The 19,917-nt window shown below is 60.8% G+C and overlaps 3 protein-coding genes across 3 annotated transcripts in view; 2 read left to right on the top strand and 1 right to left on the bottom strand.

Moving 5' to 3' along the window:
- The window catches only part of GARIN5B (golgi associated RAB2 interactor family member 5B), a 10,183-nt gene extending 7,196 nt beyond the window's left edge, over window positions 1-2,987 (top strand). Inside the window, 2 exon segments of the mRNA XM_058425791.1 lie at window positions 2,944-2,961; window positions 2,963-2,987. Coding sequence (XP_058281774.1) covers window positions 2,944-2,961; window positions 2,963-2,987 — 43 coding nt within the window.
- A 486-nt stretch (window positions 2,988-3,473) lies between these two features.
- LOC116479218 (cytochrome c oxidase subunit 6B2) lies at window positions 3,474-4,718 on the top strand. Its single transcript, XM_032171202.2, has 4 exons — window positions 3,474-3,658; window positions 3,764-3,893; window positions 4,357-4,457; window positions 4,549-4,718. Exons 2-4 carry the CDS (start codon window positions 3,782-3,784, stop codon window positions 4,600-4,602), a joined length of 267 nt encoding a protein of 88 aa, XP_032027093.1. The 5' UTR covers window positions 3,474-3,658; window positions 3,764-3,781; the 3' UTR covers window positions 4,603-4,718.
- Window positions 4,719-10,047: 5,329 nt separating this feature from the next.
- Window positions 10,048-18,322, bottom strand: KMT5C (lysine methyltransferase 5C). Its single transcript, XM_032171200.2, has 9 exons — window positions 18,229-18,322; window positions 16,184-16,424; window positions 15,850-16,015; window positions 15,380-15,489; window positions 14,382-14,545; window positions 14,228-14,247; window positions 11,886-12,022; window positions 11,569-11,756; window positions 10,048-11,299 (listed from the first exon to the last, which is right to left on the bottom strand). Exons 2-9 carry the CDS (start codon window positions 16,291-16,293, stop codon window positions 10,806-10,808), a joined length of 1,389 nt encoding a protein of 462 aa, XP_032027091.1. The 5' UTR covers window positions 16,294-16,424; window positions 18,229-18,322; the 3' UTR covers window positions 10,048-10,805.
- Between the last annotated feature and the right edge of the window lie 1,595 nt (window positions 18,323-19,917).

Genomic DNA, 19,917 nt, shown 5'->3' with positions numbered 1-19,917 from the left:
AAGCAATTCTCCTGCCTCAGCATCCTGAGTAGCTGGGATTACAGGCATGCGCCACTATGCCCAGCTAATTTTTGTATTTTTAGTAGAGACGGGGTTTCACCATGTTGGCCAGGCTGGTCTTGAACTCCTGACCTCAAGTGATCTGCCCGCCTCGGCCTCCCAAAGTGCTGGGATTACAGGCGTGAGCCACCACGCCCGGCCCCCTTTCACTCTGATATATAGTGAGTGCCAACTCTGTGCCAGGCATTGTTCTAGGCAGTGGGGATACAGCGTCCGACCATGGGGCTGGTGGTGGTGGGACGTGCTCCTGACTTCTAGCAGGTAGAGACCAGGGATGCTGCTCAGCATCCTACAGTGCACAGGACAAGCCCCACCACAGCCCAGGTGGTCTAGGGAGCCCTCACTGAGCTGGGGTTGTTTGTGTGAAGACCTGGAGGAGAGGACGGAGGAAGCCATGAGGACATCTGGGGGGAAAGCATCCCAGTGGAAGGAACAGCCACTGCAGTCCCTGAGGCAGGAGTGTTTGTAATGTGCTGGACCACGGGGATCCTGGGGTGGGAAATGCGGTCAGAGGCGCAGCAGGGGGGCGCCCATCATGGAGGACTTTGCAGACAATTTTAGGGACTTTGGCTTTGACTCTGAGTGAGCTGGAGGGTTTGGAGCAGAAGAATGATGGAGACTGATTTATGTGTGAAGAGGCTGCCTCTGGCTGGGGCGTGGAGGATGTAGAGGGGGCAAGAGTGGGCGCCTGGAGGACAGAAAAGGCCACAAAGACCCCATTTCCATGAAATGTCCATAACAGGCCGACCCGTAGAGACAGAAAGTGAATCGTTGGAGGCCAGGGGTCTAGTGTGGAGGAAGTGGGAGTGAATACTCATGGGTTGGAGGTCCCCTCCCCTCCCCTCCTCTTCTCTTTTCTGACGGAGTCTTGCTCTGTCACCCAGGCTGGAGTGCAGTGGCGCAATCTCAGCTCACTGCAACCTCTGCCTCCTGGGTTCAAGCAGTTCTCCTGTCAGCCTCTTGAGGAGCCGAGTAGCCGGGATTACAGGCACGCACCACCACGCCCGGCTAATTTTTGTATTTTTAGTGGAGATGGAGTTTCACCATGTTGGCCAGGCTGGTCTCAAACCCCTGACCTCAGGTGATCTGCCTGCCTTGGCCTCCCAAAAGTGTTGGGATTACAGACGTGAGCCACTGTGCCCAGCCAGGTTGGAGGTTTCTTTTTGGGTGATACAAATGCCCTGGAACTAGGTAGAGGTGGTTGCATGACATTGTGAGTGTGCCAAATGCCACTTTAAGGAGTACATTAAAAAATGGTGACAAGTGCCGGGCGCGGTGGCTCACGCCTGTAATCCCAGCACTTTGGGAGGCCGAGGCGGGCGGATCACGAGGTCAGGAGATCGAGACCATCCTGGCTAACACGGTGAAACCCCGTCTCTACTAAAAATACAAAAAATTAGCCGGGCGAGGTGGCGGGTGCCTGTAGTCCCAGCTACTCGGGAGGCTGAGGCAGGAGAATGGCGTGAACCCTGGGGGGCGGAGCCTGCAGTGAGCCAAGATCGTGCTACTGCACTCCAGGCCTGGGCAACAGCAAGACCCTGTCTCAAAAAAAAAGGAAAAAAAAAAAAAAAATGGTGACAAGTTTGGGCAAAAGCGCAAGACCTCATCTCCACAAAATATGAAAACCAAAAAAGTTGGTGGTTCACGCCTGTAATCCCAGCACTTTGGGAGGCCGAGGAGGGTGGATCACGAGGTCAGGATTTCAAGACCAGCCTGGCCAGGATGGTGAAACCCCATCTCTACTAAAAATACAAAAATTAGCCGGGCATGGCGACGGGTTGCAGTGAGCTGAGATCGTGCCACTGCACTCCAGCCTGGGCAACAGAGCGAGACTCCGTGTCAAAAAAAAAAGTTAGCTAGGCATGGTGCCATGTGCCTGTGGTCCCAGCCACTCTGGAGGCTGAGGTGTGAGGATTGCTTGAGCTGGGAAGTCGAGGCTGCAGTGACCCACCATCGTGCCACTGCACTCCAGCCTGGGCAATAGAGTGAGACCCTGTTTCTTTTCTTTTTTTTTTTTTTAGAGATGGGGTTTCGCCATGTTGGCCAGGCTAGTCTCGAACTCCTGACCTCAGGTGATCCATCCAGCCTCCCAAAGTGCTGGGATTACAGGGGTGAGCTCTATTGCCAGGCTAGAGTGCAGTGGTGTGATCATGGCTCATGGCAGCCTTCATCTTCCTGGGCTCAAGTGATCCTCCTGCCTCAGCCTCCAAAAGCCCAGCCAAGTTTTTGATTTTTTTGTAGAAAAGAGGTCTCACATGTTGCCCAGGCTGAAGCGCAGTGATGCCATCACAGCTCACTGCAGCCTCAAGGTACCCAAGCTCAGGTGATTCTCCTGCCTCAGCCTCCTGAGTAGCTGGAACCACGGGCACGCGCCAACACGCCTGGCTAATTTTGTTTTTTTTTTTTGTAGAGATGGGGTTTCACCATGTTGTCCAGGCTAGTTTCAGACTCCTGGGCTCAAGCAATTCTCCCGCCTCTGCCCCACAAAATGCTAGGATTACAGGCATGAGCCACCGCACCTGGCCGGGATTCTTAATTCGTACATTTGGCTGTCAGTGTGAACAATCCTGAGTCAGGCCTGATATTAACCAGGCAGAAGGGAGAGAAGCTTAGCAGGGATCTAGAGGTGAAACCACCTGCCCAGATTCCAGTTACTTGTCTGCCCCTGGAGCCAAGACTCATTGATTCCGCCTCGGATTTATTGTGCATTTACTACTGCCAGGCTCTGCCCCAGGCAGATACAACAGGGAGCCAAACACACAGCAAGACCCGCCCTGGGGGACGCTCTCCTAAGCCAGGCATCTGCAGCTCTTAAAGCCCTGGGTACCCCTCTCTCCCTACCCTGTCCCCCAAAGCTCTCTCTGGCTTGCTTTCTCCCTGCAGCCTGCAGCACTCCCAGCACTGAGTAGCCGGATGCGGGGACTTAACCCCAGTCGGAAACTGTCCAGAGGAGCCCAGCCCTGCCAGGTACCCTTTAAGACCCTGGAGATCTGCCTTAGACCTGGGGGCGGGGGGGAGGGGGTCGAGGGGGGAAGGCGGGGGGAAGAGGGGGGCCGGAGGGGGGTAACGGGGGGAGGACGGGGGGAGGACGGGGGGCGGAGGGGTTCCCAGGAGCCCAGACCCCACCGCCGCTCTTTCCTCTTAACCCCACAGGCCCCCAGGGTTCTATGCGCACCGACTGTAAGAAGCAGAATGTTGAAAGGCCGCTTGGGGGGATTTGCCCCGTCTGGTAGATACCAGAACTATGGATATGCCTTTATATATTGTGGGGCGGGGGGGCGGGGGCGAGCCCGTGGAGCCGCCCAGCTTCGCAGAGATTAAAGCTTGAACCTGAGACTCAGCGAGTCCCACCTCAGTGCCTGTGTGCACGCGCTGGCCCCCGAGGGGGCGTCGGGGCAGCAAGGGGTGGGGTGGGGGCGCCCCTACCAGCCCCATGGTGCACGACGGCTCCCATTGGCTGGGGCTCGGGCTTCCTAGCCAATCCGGCCGCGGGGTGCGTTTCTCCTGAGCCGGGTGGGACCGCACCCCGCGGACTCAGAAGCGAACGGCACCCGGGGACCATCGCACAGCAGATCCAGTGGCCGCCAACGTCAGGCTGGTGAGGGCACGACGGGTCGGGTTCAGGGGCGGGGGTCAGGATGGGGGGACGGGTTGGAGCGAGGGCGCCCCCTCGGCCCCACGGAGTCCCCGTCCCGTCCCGCAGGAGTTGCCTCCTTCGTGGATGTTGGATGTGGAAGCCCAGGAGCCCCCCAAGGGGAAATGGTCGACGCCGCCCTTCGACCCGCGCTTCCCCAACCAGAACCAGACCCGTAACTGCTACCAGAACTTCCTGGGTGAGATCTGCTCAGCCAGGTTATGGGGGGAGGAGGGTGTGACAAGGGAAGGCAGGGAGGGGCACCCCCACCCTAAGTCCCGCGGAGACCGTTAGAGTGGGAGGCAGGGCGGGTCTGGGTTGGCGGGGGCGGGGCCGGGTTGGTGGGGGCGGGGCCTGGGAGAGAAAAGGCGGGGCTGAGCCTGGAGGGGCGGGGCGAGGTTGGTAGGGGTGAGGCCTGATCTGGAAGGTGTGGGGCCGAGTCGTGAAGGTGCGGGGCGAGGTAGGTAGGGGCAGGGTCTGGCTAGGAGGAGCAGTGTGAGGGAGGTAGGGGTCGGGGCCTGGCTGGGAGGGGCGGGACGGAGGCCTCGAGGGGAGAGGGAGGCGGGGCGAAGCAGCGAAGAACTGGGGGGGACCGAGTGGTGGAGGGGCGGGTGCTGTCCTGGAATGGGCGTGGCTTGCCGCGTGACCCCCGCCCCCCACAGACTACCACCGCTGCCTCAAGACCAGGACCCGCCGCGGGAAGAGCACGCAGCCCTGCGAGTACTATTTCCGCGTGTACCACTCGCTGTGCCCCATCAGCTGGGTGAGTCGGCAGAGGGAGCGCCGGGCCAGGCGTGCTGAGGGCTCGGCCGAGGCTGAGCTGGCGTCCCGCTCCCTGCCTTTCTGCTTCTCAGGTGCAGAGCTGGAACGAGCAGATCAAGAACGGGACTTTCGCCGGCAAAATCTGACTGCCCGAGCGCGGCTTCCTCTGGAGATGCAGTGACCCTGCATCTTTTTGTCTGGCGGAGCCCCGGTCTCGGTTATCCACCCCTACTTCCTAGTGTCTAAGCCACGAGTAATGTTATGCTGTTGCTGATGTTTCTTCTTAATGCCCAGCCAGCGATGCGTCGTGGTGGTGGTGGGGATCCTCCCCGTGCCTGTGTCCAGGCTAACACTGCTTTTTCCGATAAGGGGCAGGTGGAGGACTGCCGCTCCATCAGGTAGAGACGGTAGTCAGGGCCCTAAGATCGGAAGCCGAGTGCCTCCCGTCCCCCTTCTCCCTCTCCACTTCAGCAGGTAGATGCCTCGTGTTGACAGCTATGAGCCAGCCCAGGTCCCCAGTTCTCAACACTGTCCCACCCAGATGGCTCCAAGGTGCTCCTGCCTCTCAATTACCACACCTACCTCTCACCTCAGTCCTTCCCCCACTCCCCTCCTGTCTGGACCATCTCCCCAGGCTCCTTCCCCAACCCACCCCTGATCCATCCCATCTCGGGTCCTGAGGGGTCTTCTTTGTACCACCCAGCGCTGACTCCATCCCTTTCTCCCCCACTTTCCGGGCTCTCCACCACTCTCCCTCACGATCCCGCTCCCACCTGGTTCACTTCCCCTCCCAGAACATCGAGATCCCCATCATGTGAGTCAGCTTATTCCCAACAGAGTCCCCTGGTGTCCACCCTTTCGGCACCTGCACCCACAGCCAGGAGTAGCAGCCTGCTCAGTTCTCCAATGCATTAGGCTCACCCCGCACCCCCACCCCGCAGAGGCCGCTGTCAGTCTCTCTCACCACACACATCGCCGCAATTTCTCCCGTGACCCCCGCCAGACTGCCAGCAGCCAGAGGACGCTCAGAGCTCCCTGGGAATCATCCTTTACTCCTTCCCCATCCCGGCAGTAACAGGGAGGAGTGCCGCTTGACAGAGCCCTAGGGTTCTAGCCTGGTCCTGCTGAGGGAGCCGTGAGACCAGTCAGCCTGGGGTGCTGGTTTTCCCAACGGGTACTCCCTGAGCTATCAGCCTCCCAGAGGGGCTCTTAGGAGGGGGCAGCCCCATGCTCTGACTGAACGGTCCTATGAGGCCCTGTGCAACCCCAGGGTTCCAAGGTGACTACAACTAATCATGACAACTTGCAGGGTGACTCTAGACAAGCTTCTTGACCTGTGTGAACCCAAGGTTCCCCAAGGCAAACCAAAATGGCTCAGGGCCCCATTATCAGAGGTGGGGCTGGGTGAGCTCAGAGGACTGACTCCATCCTGCTCCCTGCCCCATGATGACCTGTCCCTCACCTGCCCTCCATGCTGCCCAGGACACACCCTAGATGGGCCATCCCCCGGGATGACGCCACCTCTGAGATCTTGGCCTCCTGGCTTCATCTCTGACCACAACCCAAGAACGGGGTGAGGGCACAGGGTGTGGACTCAGCTACAAGAGGGCTTCCTGTTCATGCAACGTCCCCAGAGCCTTGACGAATGTACAGAGGCGCTGGCAGAACCACGGGGGCAGGACCCCTCTCTGAGTCACAGAATGGAGCTAAGTTGGTGAGGTCACCCAGGTAACATCCCAAACACAGGGTGCCACACCTGTGCAGCCACAACAGCCTCCTGACCTCCCCAGAGCCGTGTCTAGAACCCATTTTTGCCCTGTTGGCCAGCCTTCCTCCTCCCTCCTCCTCCCATCATCCTATCTTCACTGCTTCCAGACCTCATCTCAGCACATTCTCGCACTCCCGACCCCCTCTGCAGCCACCACTGCCCCACTGATGCCTGAGCCAGGGGCAGGGGCAGACCTGCCCAGCCTGGCCTCCAGCCTGGCAGACCATCACCTGTGCGACCTCCGAACACCTCCTCCAGGTGCTCCGGCTGGATTTCCCTGGTGTCCAGTAGCTGCCTCCTGAGACCCCTAATGCCAGCCACACAGTCTCAGCAACCTCCCAGGTCAGAGAAAACCAAGGCCCCTCTACCTATTCCCGCCCCCACCCAGAACACCTGCCTCCTTGTTCGCTCAACCTCCTCCTCCCCCCTTCTTTCCCTCTTCTTTCTCCTCCTCCAGCCCATCTCTTCAATCCTTCCATCATCCACTTTCCCCTCCCTCTGTAGTTCCTCCCTTAGAACCTGTTCCGTCCTCCCAGCCTCCAGACCATGGATCCTGAAGGCCACCTGCTCTGCCTCCCCTGCTCACTGTCCCCTGGATCCTAGGGGCCGCAGCTTCGCCTCCTCTCTCTGGGTTTCCCTCTTTCCCATCCTGAAGGTGGCAGAGGCCGAATGGTTCTGAGAATGAGTTCAACCTAGGCCCTGAAGCTACTAACCCTGTGGCCTGGGACAAGTTCCCTAGCCCCCTCTGCACTGTGGTCTTTTCATCTGAAATATGGTAACAATGACATAATAATGACACCCCACTTCCTAGGGTTGTGGGGAGGACGGCGATGTGAAACATATAAAGCAGTTAGAACAGTGTCTGGCCCCGCTCTTCTCAGTGCGCGGGGTCTCTAGCCACAGAGACACTGAGTCACTCGAATCAGCATGTCGGCCCAGCTCTGGTGCCTCACATTGTGCTGGACAGTGGGACTGACTGACCGGACAGACAGCCCAGGGATGACCCCATAAACCGGCCCTGGCGCTCTTGGAGGCATCTGGTTACTAGCTTGCAGCATAAAGGGCCAGAGAGGGCCCCACAGGGAGACACGGGGTCAGGGTGGGGAGTCCTTGGCCAGGGCCCTGCCTGCCTGCCAAAGGCTGAGAGCAGTTCTAGTGCCACATACCCAGGTCAGCGCTGGTTGTATTTCCTGTTTCACTAAACTTCCTCCCACCTTCACCTACAGCCACCAGCCTTCGATTCCTTGTTTCCCATGCTCTGGCCTCCATGTGTATGATGGGGTTCTCAGGCCCAGGCTTCGACCAGAGGACCCTCCGCCACACCGTTTCTTTCCGGTCCTTCAGCTACCTTGGTGAACTCATGACCCCAGGCCCCGGCTCCACCAGGATGTCCCCCAGGTCCTGCCAGCTGGGAAGTGCCAGCATGAACGCCTCAAACTTTGTGGAAGCCAGGGTCCCCTGCAGCTGAGGGACCCCAAGCAGACACACCTGCCCTCCCCAGGCCAGCTCCCGTCTGCATGGGCGAGATGACTGAGAGTGCCCAAGCCCCTAGGGCTGTCCTGACCCTCCATGCTGCAACAAGGACAGGGAATGATCACTGTGGCCTGGCGTCTCCCCTCCCCCACCACCCGGTACTGCCCAGCTCAAGCCAGAAGCTGACTTTGGCCCCCATGGGGCCATCAGGCAAGGTCTGGAGACATTTTTGGATGGGGCGGAGGGATGCTCCTGGCATTGAGTGGGTGGAGACCAGGGAAGCTGCTCAACATCCTGCAATGCATAGGACAGGCCCTGCCCAGAAACACCAGCTCAGCATTGCAGCAGTGCGGAGGCCGGGAAACCCCAATTGCCAGTTTCTAACGCCCTCACCATTTTTATTTTTATTTCTATTTTTTTTGAGACGGAGTTTCACTCTTGTCACCCAGGCTGGAGTACAATGGCGCCATCTCAGCTCACTGCAACCTCTGCCTCCCGGGTTCAAGTGATTCTCCTGCCTCAGCCTCCCGAGTAGCTGGGATTACAGGCATGCGCCACCACACCCAGCTAATTTTGTATTTTTAGTACAGACAGGGTTTCTCCGTGTTGGTCAGGCTAGTCTCGAACTCCTGACCTCAGGCAATCCGCCTGCCTCGGCCTCCCAAAATGCTGAGACTACAGGCATGAGCCACCGCACCTGGCTCGCCACTGGTTTTTAGCCCTTTTTGTTGGGGGTGGGATGGGGGTGGAGGAGAGGCAGATACAGAACTTGTGAGAATGTGTTGAACGCTCTGAACCCCCTATAAAAAACGTGCTTATAAGTATTACTCTCAACATTTAAAAGATTTCAGAAGGTTCCTGGAAGTTCCAGTGTCCACCCATGAGTCCTCAGCTAAGACTCCCTGCTCTGCTGTCCTCTTTGTCTAAGAGCTGTGGCAACAGCACCTGAATTTCAGAAACAAAAGGCGGGGCACGATGGCTCACACCTGTCATCCTAGCACTTTGAGAGGCAGAGGCAGGAGGATCGTTTGAACTCAGGAGTTCGAGACCAGCCTGAGCAACACAGTGAGACACAATCGCTACAAAAAGATTTAAAAATTAGTTTGACGGGGTGGCGTGCGCCTATGGTCCCAGCTACTCGGGAGGCAGAGGCAGGAGAATTGCTTGAATCCAGGCGGCCGAGGTTGCAGTGAGCCGAGATGGCGCCACTGCACTCCAGCCTGGGCCAGAGCGAGACCCTGTCTCAAAAAAAAAAAAAAAAAAAAGGAAAGAAACAGCCCTGAATGGCAGGGCTTCAGTTCACTCAGAGACAAATCCTTGGGGACTGCCACTGGAGCCATCTCTCTGCCGTTTGATGACCTGGAGCTCTCTCCATCCTTATTTTTAACATGAGAAAGAAAACAAACAGGGTTTAGCAGGATTTGCATCAGAAGAGGAATTTTCTCCCTGCAAAAGAAATAGAACAGGCCATATTATCCAATGTATCTCAATGAGTTTTAAAGTAAACAAGGTTTGACCCGTTCTCAACTGCCCCCTTGTCCCCGCCTCCCAGGGCCACCGCTGAGGTGCTCGTATGGGACTCGCTGTGGCCCCTCCTCCCCTGTTGCTCTCTCTCCACCAGGGCCAAGGAGAGCTTCCTGATACCTGCAGCCTGGCCTCGTCCACCTCCACAGTAAGCTTGTTCAAGGCTGGCAGATGTGGAGGTGCACATGGGGGACCTGGAGCCAGCAGGTGACCTGTAGCTGCCCAAGTGAGATGGGCTCGGTGGCCCCAATGAGAAGTGTCTGTGAGAAGCTGGAGGTACCTGGGATCAGGGAGTGTTCATGGTCAGCCGTTGTTACTTCCTTTTGCAAAACGTGATGGCAGGGAGAGCTAAGACGCCCTGGCAAAATCCAGATCCTGGATTGGACCTGAAGAAACAAGATTCATCGTCCTGGTCTCACACACAGCAAAGCCCAAGATGCCACAGCTGAGGAAGGTCCTGTCAGCGCCACCTCCCCCAGGCCCGGCTCTGGTGTCCTGGGCAGCCCCCACACCCTCACTCAGCCGGGCCCCCACAGTCTCTCTCTGTTTGGAGTGAGTTGTGGGAGGAGCATCTCATTGAGAAGCACGAGAAGGGAGAAGGGCCCTCCAGTCCCCATGTGGCCTGGACAAGTCACTCTGCTTGCTAAACCTTGTTGAGCTCACCTGGAAGATGGGAGGACCCGCTCCTAGGAGAGTATGGGTCTGAAGGCACTTTTACAAGCACAGCCTGAGTGGGGATGGGGCTCCAGCCTCAGTCCCCCAGTCCATCACCCTCCCAAATCCCTCTCCTGACAGCTCTCAGGGCCGAAGGCCTGGGTTGCCTCCTCCCCCTCACCAGCACAGCTGAAGGTCTCACCCTCCTCACATCCCTTCAAAACATAAGCCAAAACAAAAAACCGCCAGGGTGCTGCTTATAACAAGGTTTTAATAAAATAAAAAGTTCAAGTGCTTCCAATCCCCCAACATACCCCTTTCTGGTGTGGGGGCGGGGAGGGAGCTCCCCACCCCAATAGCACCAGGATAGCACCATGAGAAAGATGAGGTCGCACCCGGCCTCCCTGAGACCCACGAGGGGTGGTGAGGGGAACATGCCCCCAGACACCCCCCAACCTTTCCCCCACCACAAACAGCTGCGGAGCTGAGAGCGAACCCAGTCCCCTCGTGAGGGCAGTCTCTGGGGAGTGCCACCCCTACATCAGTTCCACCTCCTCCTGAGGCCTGTACTTCTGGGGAGATGCCGTGGGGTGGCCCCTGCCCCTTATGGCTTTGCTCCCTGGTGAGGAAGGGGCTGAGGGAGGCGGATAGCTCCTGCAGTCCTGAGGCTGGGGCAGGGGTGGGGAGGGCAGCAAATGGCCAGGGCTCCCTGTGGGAGTGGGGGTGGCTCAGGGGTCAGCAGTCACAAAGGGTCAGGGGTCAGATCCCTGGGGGTGTCCACACCAACCCCATTCCAGGGTCAGAGCTATGCTGGAGTCAAGGGTCAGCTCCCTCCCAGAGGTCCAAGGACTCCTTCTGGAGGTCCCGGGGAGTAGCTAGGAGAGAGACCCTCGCTAGGAGGCTCCCTGCTGGGCCTCCCCGTCCGGCCCGTCACAGCTCTTCACCGTCGACGTCCAGGTCGATGGAGCCGTGGCTGACCACCAGCCGTAGGCGCTTGGGTGGGGAGAAGGGGGCGAAGGCGAGGGCCTGCTTCGGGATCAGGATGGGGCCTGGGGTCCCAGCAGGGGCTGGGGTGGCTGGTGGGGCTGGGGCCAGGCGACGAAGGTCCACACGCACCACGTAAGGCAGCCCATAGCGCCGGGCCCAGTGCCAGTCCTGCTGGGGGGCCCAGCGGGCGTGGGGGGGCTGGCCCAGGGCCACCAGGGCCTCTCCTCGCAGGCGGCAGTGGGGGCCACAGCCTCCCCATCGGTGCAGGGAGACGCGGGCGGCGTGGTGGGTGGATAGCACTGGGGCCCTCCGGGGCTGGGGGCGTCGGCGCTTCCGGGGCCGCACTCGGGGCTGGGGCTGAGGCAGCCACTGGAGCCAGAGGGGTGAGGTGTCTGGGCGGGCGCTGCAGGCTGGCAGGCGCAGGGGCTGGCAGGCGGCTGTGAAGGCCCAGGTGGCAGGGAGAGGAGGAACAAAGGAGAGGGGAAGTCAGTGCAAGCTGGGCCGGTCCTCCGCTGGACAAGGAGGCAGCTCTGCCGTGTGCTCCCCAGAGGAATGATGCGGGCAGAACTGCTCAACAGCAACGCCTGCCAGGGACTGAGGGTGGGAGGGAGGGTTCCAGGCTGGGCAGAGAGCTCAGAAGAAAGGAGACAGATGACCAGGAGCAGACAGGGGAGGGGCTGCCGGGATGGCAGGGAGGGGTGCTCACCGCAGAACGGGTCCTGGCGCAGTGGGGACGGGTGCACGCAGGCCCGAGGGCCCAGCAGGCCCTGTCGGCTGCCGCTGTCCAGGCCTTGCTGCAGCCGCCGCTTGGTCTCACGTAGCTGGTACTTGTCCAGGGGCCGTGGTGGCAACGCAGGCTCCCTAGGCCTGGTTCGGAAAGCTCCTTCACCTTTCCTGGGAGACCGGGTGGAGAGGAGATGAGAGGCTGGGGTTGGACACACTCAGGGATGGGCCCCGAGGGTGCGTTTCTGGGCTCAAGAAGCCCAGACGCCCCGAACCCACCCGCCTCTTGCCCGGTCCCACCTCTCACAGGTGTGGCATTCACAGTGCTCGTTCTTCTCGCCGAAGAAGCCCTCTCCGTAGAAGCACGTCACCTCGTCCCCGGGCTCGATGTCCCGCAGCACCTTCACGCAGGCCGCGTTCCCGTCTGCAGGCACAAACTGAGGGCCAAGCCCACTCAGCGCCCTGGCCCAGGGCACAGGGGAGGGCTCACCCATTCCCCACGCCTGGCTGGGCACCCTGGCCCTGAGCGTCCTCTCCTGGAATGGGGCAACAGCTGAGCCCCTAAAAGTGGCATTCCGAGGCGGCTGCCTTGCCCAGGGCCTGTCCTGTCCTTTGCCTGTAGCCCCTGGACAATCCACCCACTGGCTGGTCTCCACCCCTCCCTGCAGGACGATGATTTAACCTGACCTTCTGGCAGCGTGCAGTGCCAGCAGTGGTGACCGCTCCCTCCAGCCTCTGTGGCCCCGTGCCAAGCCCCACCTCCTCTGCCACACCCAAGCCCATCCCCTCCTGAGCTGCCTGCCCCCCGCCAGACTGTGCCTTGGCAGCTGAGGTCTGAGCTCTGCCTGCCACGGACTGCCCCCGCTTCTCTGAGGCCCGCCTCCACTCCACAGCCCAATCCCTGTGTGCTCTGGCCCTGCCTTTGGGATCATTCACCCAGGAGCTGCCCCACAGGCTCCTCCTGGGCCCCACACAGCTGCGCCTCCCTCCCTGTTCCCCGTCTAGGAGAGGGCATGGCCACTGTCCACCCAACTGTCCATCTACCCATCCACTGAAGCCTGACATTTACCTGGGAGTAGGCCCTTGCCACCTGCCTGCCTGACGGCCCCCAGACCAACCGGCCACTGCCTCCTGAGTGTGCCACCACCTGCATCCTCATCCTCCTCGCCTCCGAGACCCCTACTGGAGTCAGCTCCTCATCACCTCTTTGTGGCCACCCTGCCTACAGCCTCTCCCCTTCCTGCCAAGCCTCCTGCACACGGGCCTCCAGGGTGACCTAAAAAGCTCCCCATTATACACCCTGGGGAGCTTCCGTGGCTCCCTGGCCCGGGCCACAAGGCCTTGCTGCCTGACCAAAGCCGTCATTGGGCACCCCCAGCCCTCTGGTGTGCTGTGTCCTGCTAGACGCCCTCCTTTGCCCCTGATTAACACCTAGGGAAATTCTGCTCCTCCGTCGATGCCCAGCATGGCATCGCTTCTGTGAAGCCAGATGGTTCTAGATTGCTGGAGAGCTGGCCACCCTCTCCTGTGCTCAAGGTGGCTGGCGCACACCCGCCCTGCAGAGCCTCTCCGAGCGCCGCCTTTTGTTTCCATCCCCCCAGTGTCTGTGTGTGGTGTCAGACCAGGGCCATGCATTCGCTGTCCAAAACCCTCCGGCACACTTGACCAGCCTGCAGAGCTCCTGGGCAGATCCTCACCAACCCCATCTGAGATGAAAAACCAAAGGCCAGGGGTGGCATAGCCAGGACCCCAACTCAGTTCTGACTCTGGAGCCGAAAATCTGGGCCCCTTTGTCATGCCTCCTGGGGTGCCCCATCGAGGTCTGTGCTCCAGAGGGTGTACCCTCAATGCCTGCCTGGAGCCAACCCTCCTCATTCCTTCCGCTTCCGGGCTACAGGACAACCAGCGGCCTCTCCTGGGCATGTCTGGACAGCGTCCTGAGTCCTGGCCCCTGGGGCTCTCTGGCCTCCCTGCTCCTGCCACCACAGCTGCCTGCGTTGTTCCCTGCAAGGCCAGGGGTTCCCACCACAGGGCCCTGCCTCCCTGCCACACTCTCTGCCCAAATTGGCACAGCTCCCAGCTCGGTTTTCAGAGAAGAAAGATGGCCAGCAGCTGGCCACCAGGATTCTAGCACAACTGCACAAACAGCCGGGCAACGCTGGCCGAGCTGGAACCCCTTCCCCCTTTCTGGTAGCCTTGTGAGCAAATAACCACTCTGCTCCTTCCAGGACCCGTGGGAAGCCATGGAGACATGGGGCAGCATTTGGCTCTTTCTTTTGAGACGGAGTCTCGCTCTGTCACCCAGGCTGGAGTGCAGTGGCACGATCTCGGCTCACTGCAAGCTCTGCCTCCTGGGTTCACACCATTCTCCTGCCTCAGCCTACTGAGTAGCTGAGACTACAGGTGCCTGCCACGGCGCCCGGCTAATTTTTTGTGTTTTTAGTAGAGACGGGGTTTCACTGTGGTCTCCATCTCCTGACCTCGTGATCTGCCCACCTCGGCCTCCCAAAGTGCTGGGATTACAGGCGTGAGCCACCGCGCCCGGCCATCGTTTGGCTCTTTACTGACCAAAAACCCTTTCCCCAGGCCACAGGCACCCTTTCTTCCCGCGTGCCCACTCCTCCCGAGCCCCAGGGCCTTACCTTGCAGTTGGGTTTGCAGTCTGGAGCCAGTCGGGGCAGGAGAGAGAAGAGAGGTGGATGAGCTCAGCAGCTCAGTCACAGAACCCTCCCACTACATCCCTCCAGCCCCGCCTGGCTCCATCCCGTCCCGCCCATCCACCTGCCTGACCCTCACCGTGGTTGATGAAGGCGGCTGGGCCCAGCCACAGCTGAGCACTCCGCTTGCGGGTTGAGTACATGATGCTGAAGTCGTTCTCACCGGCCCTCAGCAGCCCCTCATCTGCCTCCCGCAGCTCTGCAATGCAGCCCACCAGCAGCTCCAGCTTCTCATTCTTTTTCCTGCCAAGAGGCCAGGGGGTGGGGCTGTGGGCGGTGCCTGACCTCCTGCAGGTGCTCAGGGGACTCTTGGGCCTCCCGCGCAGAGGCACCCAGGAAGCAGGGACTCCTGTGCGCTGGTGCTGGCTGCTGGCGATCCGGCTTCCAGATCTCCCTCTTCCCCTCCCACCTGGGTGGGCTTCCCTGCTCCAGCCCACAGCCTCACAGGACCCTTCTGCTGAAAGCCTTCAGGACAGCACGCACACAGCAGATACAGCCCCCATTCTCTCCCCTTGCTCTCATAGCACCTCCTGCCCCCAATTCCCTCCTGCCTGGACTACCCTCTACTCGCCCCACCAGACCCTCAGGCTGGTGCTTCCCCTCTCAGTGTGAGCCTCGCCCTGGGAGCACTTGCTCATTCCTCACGGCTCCCCTGCAGCGTGTACCAGCTGGGACCAGTGACTGCATGTTGACTTGTCTGCCACCCGTCTCCTCACCAGACTGTGAACCCCGCAGGGGCAGGGGCGGGGCAGGGGCTCCTCACTGCACTCAGGGGTGTTTAACACGTGGTAGGGGCTCAGGTCACGATGAGGTAAGGACAGCGCAACCCTGAGCAGAAGCCTAGTTCTTTCCTGGAAGCCCCAGGAACCCTGGGGTCACATCTGGGGTCTCCTGCTCCAGCGGCACCACGGTTGCCACAAAGGTCTTCTGGGATTAGCCCCACCACCTTCCTAGGATGCCCGGAGGACCAGGCACCTCTCTTTTCCCAATTGGCTAGTCCATGAACAGAGGGTCTCTCTTGTCCCCTCTGAGCCCTGTCTCCTCCGAGGAGACCCGGAGGGAGTCCTGCCCTCTTACCAAGCACGAGTGGACACGATCTTGGCCCCGTTGGTCTCCATGGAGTAGCGCGTGCAGGGCAGGATGGTAAAGCCACTTTCTGGCAGGAAGGCACGGAGGTAGCGATAGACCTGGTGAGGATGAGGGTGGGGGTGAGGAGGCGGGGCAGGGGCATCTTTGGCCCTCTCTCTCCAGGACTCTAGGCCTGCTGTGCCACTGACTCACTGTGTGGTCTTGGGGGCCTCATGTTCCCTCTCAGGGCCTCAGTTTCCTCATCCGTCAAATGAAGAGGTTGGACTACATCTCAGAGGGGCCCCCCAACTCTCCTCTCTTAGGATTCTCTGAGCCTTGCCTCAGATGGTCCCAAGGGCTAGGAAGTCAGGGGGCCCCAGGGGCTGCGCTGAGGGACTCTAGAGCGTCTGCCAGGCGGGACCAGGCCCGGTGAGCGGGGAGGACACGCGGTGAGGCGGGGGAGGGGAGGGCGCCCTCACGTGGGTCTTGAGGGCAGCCTCCTGCCGGGGGGCCCGGCTCTGGAAGTAGCGGGCCGTCCAGCCTCCCAGCGTCAGGGCCCGGTACGCAGCCTCCAGGTCCCGCTGCCTCAGGAAAGCTTCCAGCGCTGAGCGCAGGTGCTGCTGTCGCCGCAGGGGGGGCACAGGGCTGGGGGAGAGGGCATGCCTGGGTCCCAGGGCCTTCCCGGGCCCCAGCCCCAACCCCCACTTGGAGCTGAGGGGAGGACCAGGCTGAGGAGAGGGCTGAGGGGCAGCAGCAGTGCAAGGGGAGGGGTCCTGACCCCTCGGGCCCACCCTCGCCCCCAGGCCGCCTCACCTGACGTTCATCTTATGGGTGCGGAAACCGAGGTAGGGGTCCAGGACGAGGCTGGTGGCCAGGTCGTCGTTCTCGCACAGCTCTCGTGCTGTCACTCTGTCAGGCCCCATGGTGCCCTGCGGACCATGCTGCCTCTGGCGGAGCGCAGGAGCAGGTGAGGGCAAGGCAGGCGCGGGGAGCCTGGCTCGGTGCTGACTCCACTCCTGCACTACTCAAAAGCCATGGGGGCCGCGCATCTCATCTGCAAAATGGGGAGAAAAGCAGTGCTGACTTCACCAGGCCGCTGGCGAAGATGGAACGCCAACAAGCACTTCTGAGAGGAGGGAAACCCCAGAGCCATGTCAGACACCACCTTAGCATCTCTACCCCCTCTTGCTCTGCAGCACAGAGCCCCCTAAACATACAACAGGCCCCCTCTAAACATACAACCCCCACATGCACACGCATGCATGGGCACCCGGCACACCCATGCACACTCAGACTGACACACACAGATTCTCCTGCCCATGTGCACAGAGACCCCCTACACACACACATCTCTGTGGGCCCAGGGAAGGCTGACTGATTGGCAGCCGGGATCACCCTAAAGGCTTAGCACCATGGGGAGCCGCTTCACCTCTAGCCCTCAAGGAGGAAAAGTCAAAGCTTCCCGCCAGCCCGAGGTCCCGCCCTCCACCCCCACCTCGACCCAGCCTCGGTCTCCGCCCCCTGCCTCCTCGGCAGCCTTCGGGACTGGTCAGGAGCCTCCGGGTGAAGCCCCAGGCAGCCTGGAGGCGGGTGACGGGAGGGAGGGCAGGGGAGGGATCCCAGCACCTGCTCCCTCTCCAAGGATTCCAGGGGAGGGGGGCTCAGAGGACAAAAGCCGGGGTGGGGAGGGGAGCAAAGGAAGACTCTGGGGAGGCAGCACAGGTCAACATTTACAAAAACATTTTTTTAAAGCGGAGCCAGGAGAGAATGGAGAGATGAAGAAAACCACCCAAACCCCTAACCCGGACGGAGGGCCAGCCTCGTCCCCGCACCAGGGCGCCCCAGGCTCATCTGCGCCCAGGAGAGGAGGAGATGGGGCAGGGCAAGGAGCGGGAGCTGCAGAGACGGCTGTAGAGGGGTCGGGGACAGACTGCGAGGCTGCGGGAGAGAAAGAGGGGGCGCTGCGGGAGGGCGCCAGGGACAGCGGGGAAGCTGGAGAGGGGGCTGGGGCAAGGACAGAAACGCACAGAGGTGGGCACGGCAGGGGGCTGCGGGAGGGAGAAGGCTGCAGCCGGGCCTGGGGGCGCTCAGAGGGGTGTGAGGAAGGGATGGGGGTGCCAGGGAGGACAGAGAACGGGGAGAGGCCCAGGGACCCAGGGAGGAGCCAGACGGGAGACCTGGGTTGGGGGGCGGTCCAGGGATGGCGGAGAAGATCCTGGGTGTCCAGTGAGTGAAGGGCCTCAGAAGGCGGACAGGGGCCCAGGGATCCAGACGGGGCTTGGTGGCGTCCTGGAGGATCCAGGAAAGGGAGACCCTAGGGAAGGGCCTGGGGGCCCAGGGAGGCGCCTGGGTAGGCGGTGAGAGCCCAGGGCAAGGGACCTGCAGGGTCAGAGGCCGACCTCAGGGTCCAGGGAGAGGTTCTAGGGCACAGAGAGACCTAGAGGGTCCAGGAGGAGGCCTGGAGGGTGAGAGGAGGTCGGAGATTGGCCGTGGGAGTGCAGGGAGGGCCCGGGGGTGAGAGAGGGGTCAGGGAGAGGCCCTGAGGGTGCAGGGAGAGGCCGGGGGGTGCAGGGAGAGGCCTGGAGAGTGACAGGAGGTCAGGGAGAGGCCCTGAGGATGCAGGGAGGGCCGTGGACGTAAGAAGGGGGTCAGGGCCCGGGTGAGGAAGCACAGGAAGGAGGCTGCAGTGCCGCGGAGCCCGAGGCCCGGCGAGGGGCCGGGAGACGTGGGCGCCTGGACACGAGGAGGGGCCGGGCGGGTTGGGGGGCAGTCGGGGCAGGGGGCGACTGGGGAGCCAAGGCGGCGCGGGGTTGGGGCCGTGAAGGGGCTCAGAGATCGGGCCCCGCGCCGCCCCTCACCCGCTTCTCCTCCTCCTCCTCCTCAGGCGCCCGCGCCGCCGCCGCCAACACCTCCCACTGCCTCCTTCGGCTCTCGTCAAACACTGTCGCCGCACCTCCCATCTGCTCTCCGGGCCCGCCCCGCCAAGGCCACTGAGGCTTTCTATTGGCCACAGCCACCGCCACTCCTCCGTTGCTACGAAGCTCACCGCGCTCCCATTGGCCAAGCCCCACTCTTTCCCTCCCCGCCCGGCCCTCGTCAATACACAGATGAAACCCCGCCACGCCCCCGCCGCCGTCAAACACCGCGAACTGTTGTCAGTGGTTCACATCGCTGTCCTTTAGTCGCTGCCATGGAGACTTGTCCCGCCTTCTCTCACACTGCGGCCCGAAATCGACGCACTCATTGGCCGAAAGCTCAGTCGCTCCGGGCGAAACTCGGTTTGGGTCAGGTTATTCAGGTCCAAGTGGAAAGAGGGCGGGCTCTGCCAGCTCCAGCAATCGCATATGATTGGCTGGCCTTGGGACGGCTCCTCTTTCCATTGGGTAAGGCCTCCGTCCATCACCATAGAGTCGCGGCCTCCCTATTCTATTTCTCCGAGGAAAGCTTCAGCCACAGGAGGGAGAAAGCCGGGGCGGGCGGGAGAGAGGCGGTGAATGCGCGCGCACCGCCATCCCTCTCCCCTCCCGCCCCGCGAGGCCTGCGGTTACCAAGGCGACGAAACTTTATTGACAGCTCTGCCAGGCTACAAAGGGCTTCTGAGTCTCTCTCCCCCCCAGACCACCGTCTCTCTCCCTCCCTCCCCGTTTACACTGTTGCGTTTTGGGAGTATCCACAGGCACTCTGTGGGACCTTCCCGCGATATGAACGGGGTCGGATGGAGGGGAGGCTGAGAGAGGAGTGGGGACTTTTGAGACAAGCCCTGACTCCTGGGGCGCTCCCCTGGGGCACCCCCTAATTGGGATCACCCCCCTACCTCAATCCTAGAGGCAAACGTAACTAACAATTCATCATAATTACGCCCAGAATAATAAGCTCCACACTCAGAACAGGCGGTCTTTGTTTGCTTGTTTGTTTCGCCACAGCCATCCTTCCCTTAACGACACTGATACCATCTGGGCAGTGCGTGCTCAGGCGATGTCGTCATCCTGCCAACATCCTAGAGCAACGTCACTCACACCTACGTGGCAGGGCTGCTGGCACCTGGGCTGTAAGGTGGCCAGCGGCTCCTGGGCCACACAGCTGTGCAGCATGTTACTGTCCCGTAACACAATGTAGGCGCTTGTGTGTCTACACACAGAAAAGGTACCGTAAAAATTCGGTATTATAATTTTATAGGATCACTGTCAGACATGCGGTCCACTATACAGCTATAAATCGTGGGCACTTAAAACAATGCTTGGCACAGAGTAGGTGCTGTTTTGGTGTGCTGTTTTTGGTGTTTTGATGTGTGTGTGTGTGTGTGCGTGTGTGTGACAGAGTATCGCTCTGTCGCCCAGGCTGGAGTGCAGTGGTGCGATCTCGGCTCTCTGCCTCCCGAATTCAAGTGATGCTCCTGCCTCAGCCTCCTGAGTAGCTGGGATTACAGGTGCCCACCTCCACTCCCGGCTAGTTTCTGTATTTTTAGTAGAGGCGGGGTTTCACCATGTTGGCCAAGCTGGTCTTGAACCCCTGACCTCAGGTGATCCACCCACCTCAGCCTCCCAAAG

This window comes from Hylobates moloch, unplaced genomic scaffold (assembly GCF_009828535.3).
Source record: "Hylobates moloch isolate HMO894 unplaced genomic scaffold, HMol_V3 SCAFFOLD_12, whole genome shotgun sequence".
NCBI classification, from domain to species: Eukaryota; Metazoa; Chordata; class Mammalia; order Primates; family Hylobatidae; genus Hylobates; species Hylobates moloch.
This window is presented reverse-complemented; position numbering and strand designations above follow the sequence as displayed.

Bases quoted from the DNA above. Each gene is read 5' to 3' on its own strand.
- KMT5C (XM_032171200.2), bottom strand. From the start codon at position 16,293: ATGGGGCCTGACAGAGTGACAGCACGAGAGCTGTGCGAGAACGACGAC. The intron at 12,023-14,227 runs GTAAGGCCCTGG...CTTGGCCCTCAG, and splicing joins ACTGCAAACCCAACTGCAAG to TTTGTGCCTGCAGACGGGAA. The intron at 11,300-11,568 runs GTGAGCACCCCT...GGGCCTTCACAG, and splicing joins GCGCCAGGACCCGTTCTGCG to CCGCCTGCCAGCCCCTGCGC.
- LOC116479218 (XM_032171202.2), top strand. From the start codon at position 3,782: ATGTTGGATGTGGAAGCCCAGGAGCCCCCCAAGGGGAAATGGTCGACG. The intron at 3,894-4,356 runs GTGAGATCTGCT...CGCCCCCCACAG, and splicing joins CTGCTACCAGAACTTCCTGG to ACTACCACCGCTGCCTCAAG. The intron at 4,458-4,548 runs GTGAGTCGGCAG...TCTGCTTCTCAG, and splicing joins CGCTGTGCCCCATCAGCTGG to GTGCAGAGCTGGAACGAGCA.